At 39.8% G+C, this 7694-nt stretch overlaps 1 protein-coding gene across 1 annotated transcript; it reads right to left on the bottom strand.

The window, feature by feature from the left end:
* Nucleotides 1-606: 606 nt before the first annotated feature.
* Nucleotides 607-1852, bottom strand: LOC142616214 (uncharacterized). The gene is made up of 2 exons (XM_075789099.1): nt 1387-1852; nt 607-1175 (listed from the first exon to the last, which is right to left on the bottom strand). Exons 1-2 carry the CDS (start codon nt 1850-1852, stop codon nt 607-609), a joined length of 1035 nt encoding a protein of 344 aa, XP_075645214.1.
* Between the last annotated feature and the right edge of the window lie 5842 nt (nt 1853-7694).

Genomic DNA, 7694 nt, shown 5'->3' with positions numbered 1-7694 from the left:
AGGAAATACCAAACCAAATCTTACTTTTTTAGGCCAAAGCAAAAAAATTTAATTCGTACCCAACTCGCACAACTTCTGGGTCAGGTCAAGTCAACCCGTACCCAACTCGAACCCAACCTATTTTTAAAGTGATTTTTTTTTCCACCTATTAGATTTAGATTGGAAAATATAAGATATTCATTTTTCACGACTTTACATGAACACACAGAATCACACCCGTATGCAAGTTTGAAACCATGATTTATTTATTTATTTATTTTTGAGGAACCCATTATTTAAAAAAAGAAAAAACTAAAACCAAAGATTTTGTGGTCCATGAAATTTAGCACTTATTCCCTTCTTCTTTTTTATGTTAATAATATCATTAGTGAATTATAGATTGTATAATCTTTGACGCATTTTTGTTCTCTCTAATTTCTCTTATACCATACATAGCCCATTAAATCAGGAGATATTTAATGTACAAAAAAAAGTGCAAATAGAGTAAATATTATAAAATACATTTCTATATTTTAGTTATCATGTGGCTACTATTTATAATGAAAAAATAGTACTTTTTTTTTGAGAAACCAGACCAAAACTTGGCCCAGCGAAAACTTACATTGCTTATGGAACATCAAAAGAAAGAAGATGTATAATATTGTCTGGTACATCTTCAAGCCAAACAGCTAAACTCAAAGCATTTTTTGCTTTTTTAGCTAGAGCATCAGCAACTACGTTATAATTACGTTTCACATGACGATACTGAAATGAATTTAAATCTGAAGCTAAAATCCTGATATCATCAATAATATGACCGAAGTCGGGATGGTCCGAATTCCCTTGAATGATGGCTTGAATCACCTCTGCAGAATCTCCTTCAAATATCACATCTGTGAGTCCTATTTCTTTAGCGAACAACATTGCCCTATGGCATGCCAAGGCTTCCATTGCTGCAACTGAGTTGGCTAGAGGGATTGGCATTGTTAATTCTCCAATTGCTTCTCCCATGCCATTGCATATGATCACACCAATGCCTGCCGACGAGCTTGTCTTGAACACTGCTGCATCGAAATTTGCCTTGAAGAATAGGAACTCTGGGGGTCTCCATTGATGAAGAATAGCAACTGGCGGGGGCTGCAGCACGGAGAGCTTGCACCGACAGGTACTCTTGAAGCAGGGACCCTGCCTTTGAGCTGATACAGTCCACTGATAGCATCGGGTGTCCAAATTTCAGCCCATTGCGATTGTTCCACACAGCCCAGGCCACCATTATGAATAATTCCTTACTATAGTCCTTCAGTACCTACAGAAAACAATCCAATAAATCGTTAAAGCTCCGAGGGCGAGCTAGAGTAGTAGGATGAGCCCAGGATAGTGAACTCCAAACTCCCTCCAACTCTTTACACGCCCACAGAGCATGAATGGTGTCCTCGGGTTCAGACTTGCATTGTTCACATATGTCAGAGGTGCTAATATGTCTGTGAGCCAAGTTGGACATTGTGGGGAGAGCATTGTTGCAGGCCCTCCACGCGAAATGTTTGATCTTGTTTGGCACTCTCAAATTCCACAATCTGTTCCAGAATTTCCTCTGAGAAGCACGATTCAAGCTGCCTGTAGAGTTCGAGTTGTCAAGGGTGACTAGCAGCTTGTAAGAACTTTTTGTTGTGAACAATCCATTGGCTGTTAGGCCCCATGTGGGTCGGTCAGGGGGCAGCCTATTGCTGAGTGGAATCCCAAGGATTATTAAGGCTTTACGGGGGAGGAAAATTCTCTCAACCATCTCTGATTTCCAAACACCAAGATCTTGATTAATCAATGAACTTACCTTGGAGTCAGGTTGGATAGATGCTAGGTTGCACTGACACGGCATTTTTGCCAACGTACCGGTGTGACTCGCCATACTCCGGTGTCCGAGCGGTGTCTTTTTTTTTTTTTTTTTTTTTTTTTTTTGCTTCTCCGAAACAGCTCCGACGCGGTAGACACGCCAGCAGTGGGAAAAAAAAAAAAAAACAAAACAAAACAGAAACCCACACAGCCCAAAAACCCATCGGTGTCCAAGTTCCCTCTGCTCGCTGCCCTCTGTCCCTCGCCGGAGCTACATCAGACCGATCGGCGAGTCGGTGAGCTCCCTCTGTTCCTTCCGATCTTCTCTTCTTCTTCTCTCTGTTTCGCGATTTTTTTTTTCTTTTATCTGCTAACTGACCCTTCATTTGGTGTACTGTGGCGTGCTATGTTATTATTTATAACACCAAAACTTTTTCTTTTTTTTTTTAAATCCCTCTCATTGTGTTATACTTTACTCTGTGTGTTTGTGTGTGTGTATATATATATATATATATATATATATATTTTTTTTTTCCTTCTTTACTCAACCTTGTCTTATAAATTATAATGTTTATTATGAATTTAGTGATTTTTGATTTTGTGTGTCTTGCTTATTTCGTTTTATGTTTTTAGTTTGATATTGAATGTAGTCTATTTAAATTTTTAGTTTGTGCTTTAAACATTTTATGTGTATTATTGTACTACTTTGGGTGTTAGTTTACTTATCTGTAATTAGTACATAATTTAAATTCTAGATATAAACGTATTTTATGTCTAAAAATATTAAAAAATATGCCTAAATATAAAATTTAATTAATTATTTAATTTTCGTGTCCACGCCGTGTCGTGTCTTTGTTTTTAAAAAATTGCCGTATCGCTGTATCCGTGTCCGTGTTGTGTCCGTGTCCGTGTCTGTGCATCATAGGATAGATGTAAGGGGGGAGGTAATACTTCTACTAGACTTAATAGGCAGCCAATTATCTTCTTTAATCCAAGCCGTATGACCATTCCCAATCTTCCAAACCATGCCCTTTCAAATCACATCTCGAGCGTTAAGGATGCTCTTCCACGCATAAGATCCAATGGATAAATCTTTTGCTTCTAGAATCGAACAATTTGGGAAGAATCTAGCTTTGAACACACGATGACAAAGAGAGTTCAGGTTGTTGATCATGCGCCACACTTGCTTGGCGAGCAACGAATCATTAAACTTCTCTATCTCTTTGAACCCCAAACGCCCTACTTCCTTGGCCTCGCATAATCTCTCCCATTTTACCCAATGAACCTTCCTATTATCACCACTATATCCCCACCAAAATTTTCTTATTAATATCTCCAACTCCTTAACAAGCCCCTTGGGAAGTTTGAAGTAACTCATGGTGTAGGTTAGGATGGCCTAGATGATTGACTTTATAAGAACTTCTCTACCTGCCTAAGAAAGGATTTTTTCCTTCCACCCTTGGAGCTTCTTCCACTCCCTTTCCTTGAGATAGACAAAACTTTGGCTTTTGGCTCAACCCACAAGGGCTGGCAGCTTAAGATATTTTTCATATTGGCAAATAGCCAGCACACCCAGAAGCTGTTTAATGACAGTCTGGTCCTCAAGAGGTGTGTTTGAATTGAAGAAGATATTAGTTTTATCTCTTTTAATTTTCTACCCCAATTCTCTTTCATAAATGGATAGTAAATCAATGATTTTTTGACATTCCTCTTCCTTTGCTCTACAAAACAACACACTATCATCTGCAAAAAACAAGTGAGATTCTTGGACCATTACGATAGATGGAAACCCCATGAATCTCACCATTGACCTTAGCTTTATCGAGCAAGCTTTGCAAACCAAGGGCACAAAGTAAGAACAGGTACGGGATAACGGGTCACCTTGCCTTAAACCTCTAGAAGGTTTGGTGTTCCCCACAAGTTGCCCATTAAGGAGAACAACATAAGTGACAGATGACATGCAAGACGTAATAAGTTTAACCATGCTATCTGCAAACCCCAAATGCATCATGACTTTCTCCAAAAAAATCCATTCAACCCTATCATATGCTTTACTCCTGTCCAATTTTAAGGCCATGTAACCTACTTTCCCTTAGGTCTTACATTTGAGGTAGTGAAGTGTCTCAAAGGCTACCAACACATTATCTGTGATAAGCCTCCCCGATAGGAAAGCACTTTGAGAGTTAGACACAATAATGGGAAGGATTTGTTTCAATCGATTAACCACCACCTAAGAGATCAATTTATAAACCACATTACAGAGACAATGGGTCTAAAATCTGAAACCTTTTTAGGATTTTTGACTTTTGGGATAAGAGAGATAAATATTACATTGAGGGATTCATGGACACACCCCGAATGAAGAGCATTAAGAGCAGTTTCAATCACATCATTACCTACAATATTCCAAAAGGTTTTATAAAAGATAGGTGGCATACATCCGGTCCTGCGACAGTGGTAGGAGCCATTTGCTTAAGGGCGTGTTGTACCTCTTTAGTTGTAAACTCACGGGTCAAGACATCATTCATTTCCTCCAAAATTGTTGGTTAAATGCTGCAAAGGATATCATCAAAACCAGATGGATGGGATGTGGAAAACAATGATCTGAAATAGTTTTCAATCAGACCACCTATTCGGCCTTCATCCTCCAACCATGCACCTGCATCGTCCTCCAAACCTGTAATATAATTTCTTTTATTTCATTGGTTAGCCCTACAATGAAAATACCTTGTATTTTTGTCACCCATTTTCAACCAATCAATTCGAGACCTTTGCTTCCACATGCACTCTTCTTTAATCTTTAGCTTCTCAATTCTGGATCTAAGTTCATAGATGTGCCCCGGATTGGACCTATACTCATTTGATTCTTTAGTCGACTTCAACTCCCTAAGGCTTTGTTGCAAGGTGTTACAAACATGCCCAAAGGTATTGCGATTCCACACCTTTAGATTGTCCTGGCATGCTGAGATATTTCTGTTGAAGCTCCATACCAGCCCAAGCAACTCAGATTGTTTCCAAGAATTTCGAATCACACTCTCACAGGTATTGTCTTTAAGTCACATAGCTTCAATTCAAAAAGGCTGACTTTTCCTATAGACCTGGTTCAACTCAAAATCCATGCATAGAAGCACTGGTTTATGGTTTGAATGAAAATAATCAGAATGGTGAATCTTAGTTGTGGGGAAGCGAAGGATCCACTCAATCGTTGCAACACCCCTATCAAGCCTAATCCAAACATTTTGATCTACAGGTCTCCTGTTACACCAAGTGAAAGGGAAACCATTAAAACCCAAGTCCTTTAACCTCCAAAAGTCCAAAGCATCTCTAAAATTTTGCATTTGAGTTTTAGGCCTGTCCAAACCCCCTCATTTTTCTTCTGCCAAAATTATTTCATTGAAATCCCCAATAGCCACCCAAGGATAGTTGCTACAGTGACTCAAAGCTTTGAGCAAAGACCAGAAGTTTTCCTGGCTGGCGGTGTCTGGATCTCCATAGAAACCCGTAAACTGTTAAGCGTCATCCATTCCATGGTTTATAGAAGCATCAATGTGACAGTCAGAATTTTTTTGAATATCCATATTAATCTCTGCTCTCCATGAACGCTAGACCGCCACCCATGTTCACATGTGGTACCACAAAAATGTTATTAAACTGCATCTTACGCCCTATTCTTTCCATCAAAGCTTTCTCAAGTTTTGTTTCCATTAAGAAAACAATTTTGGGATCTTTATTGCTAACCAAAGCAATCAATTCATCTTCCGTTTGAGGGTTCCCAAGCCCTCGACAGTTCCAGCTTAAGCAACTCATTGCGCCCAGTGGTGCTAGGAACCAGCCACCACCTAAAAGTTCTCCTTATTTTCATCCTTACAAATATCCATACACTGCCTCTTACCTCATTGTTCCTCCTCTTGTTCAATACCAGGCCTTTGGTCTGTGACCATAAGCAATGGGGCAATCTAATTACCTTTGCTAGGTGCACAGGCTATCTTTGTCCACTTCTTTGTTAACTTTGAAGGGGTCATGGGTTGGGACCTGTTGGAGCAATCACCCAAAGGGATTGTAGGCGTGCTAGCAACCTAGTCACCCACCTTGGTCCCACTAAAACGTTGTCTTACTCTCTTCAGTAAACTTGATATTGACTCGGCACTGCTTCCTTCAGGGTTAAAATTCAAACCTCTAATATCTTTCATCATTGTTTCATTACCTGCCTCCTTATCCCTCCTAACAACCTTCAAAGATTGACTAGATGCCTCCTCAGACAGACTTTGTTGAATCAACTTTGCTACCTAGCTTCCTCCACCAAGGAGCTTATGTGCATGATGCACCAGTAATGACCGTGACAAACTTCCTTACCCCACGAACCGAATCAGCCTTAAGCCAATCACCAAATTGTTGTTCTTCCTTTCTCAAATTGCCTTTGCCCTGAAGCCATAATTCATAATCCCTTTCCACATGTGTCACTCTACAACACCAATAACAAAAATTAGGGAGGTGTTCATATCTAAAGCCCACCCACCCCACTTGTTTTCCTTCTGACCATAGTTGACGACACCATGGTAATGGTTTCAATATGTCCATGGCCACCCTTACCTTGAGGAACTCATTCCCACTCCCATCGTCCTCTGGGTCCGCAACCTCAATAACCTTCCCAATTGTACTGCCTATTGATTCGCTTGTGGATTGGGTGAGGGATTTTTCAGGGATGTTGTGAAACTGGACCCAAAACGTATCCTTGTTGAAATCCAACATTGGGATTGCTTCAATCTCTGCAGCATGTTCAAATACCATCATGTGCTTGCCATACATCTACGGTTCCAGGTCCAGAACACACTCTAAGTCTAAGCCATCCTCAAAGTCAAAAACCATAATATTATCCCCAATGTCTCGTATTTTCAGTTTCCCAATCAACTTCCATAAGGGTTTGAACATAGGCCCCACTGCCTCCACATTCAAGACCCGTTTAGTGAAGAAGCGGCCAGCCAATCTATGGATTTCCTTATCATTCTATTTCGATACTTCCGCACCAACTTCCTCCTCTTCAGATAGAGAGAAACGAGACCACAAACTTTCCAAACCTTCCATACTTACTAGAAGAAAGACGCACAATTAGAGTCACAGCCACAAACTCTCCCCTACAAACTGGTACCAATAATCCAGCCTACCAAAGTCGAGGAAGACTTGGGGGGAACGAAACCTAAACTAAGCAAGGGATGGTGATTCTACAAGCGACTAGAAAGGAACATATTATAATTTTTTAAACTTTTTTTAATGCATACTAAGTATTTAACACACACATACAGGGAGAGAGGAAAATGTCTTAAAAAAACTGACAGTAGTGTTTATCCAAAATGGCCTAATTCTTTAAACCTCATACCGAAATGTTTGAAAGCCTTTTGATCTAAATTCAAAAAAATACATAGACTTCTTGGACCCATGATTAGTGGCAGAGCCATAAATATTTTTTCAAGGGGGGCCAAGCTATAATAATAATAATAATAATAATAATAATAATAATAATAATAATGATAATAATAATAATAATAATTGTAGGGATGATAGGCCTAGTAGTGGGCGTTGGGCCATGGGCCTTGTCCGATGACGCCTAGTAGTCCGAAGATGGATAAACGTCATCGTAGAAGTCTACATTAGTGAATGAAGAAAGGGGTCTGGTCATGAGGGTTGAGGAAGAAGGTCCAAGGGCAAACGACACCTTGGCTAATCAAAGTAAAGGTCAGAAGGTGTGGTCTGCCATCAAGAGCAACACTCTAGAGGCTTCTATTGATAAAGATAAACATCAGGAAAGCATAAGACAAAGGGAAGTTAAGAAATATCTAAGAGAAAGCTGCTACCATTGCATTGAATGCTCTGCAGCTAACTCTCTTGCCGCA

The sequence above is a fragment of the Castanea sativa genome, chromosome 11 (genome assembly GCF_040712315.1).
Source record: "Castanea sativa cultivar Marrone di Chiusa Pesio chromosome 11, ASM4071231v1".
NCBI classification, from domain to species: Eukaryota; Viridiplantae; Streptophyta; class Magnoliopsida; order Fagales; family Fagaceae; genus Castanea; species Castanea sativa.
Note: the sequence above shows the minus strand (reverse complement) of the source record. Positions and strands in the feature narration are given on the sequence as shown.

Bases quoted from the DNA above. Each gene is read 5' to 3' on its own strand.
- LOC142616214 (XM_075789099.1), bottom strand. From the start codon at position 1,852: ATGCCGTGTCAGTGCAACCTAGCATCTATCCAACCTGACTCCAAGGTA. The intron at 1,176-1,386 runs GTAAAGAGTTGG...GGACTGTATCAG, and splicing joins CATTCATGCTCTGTGGGCGT to CTCAAAGGCAGGGTCCCTGC.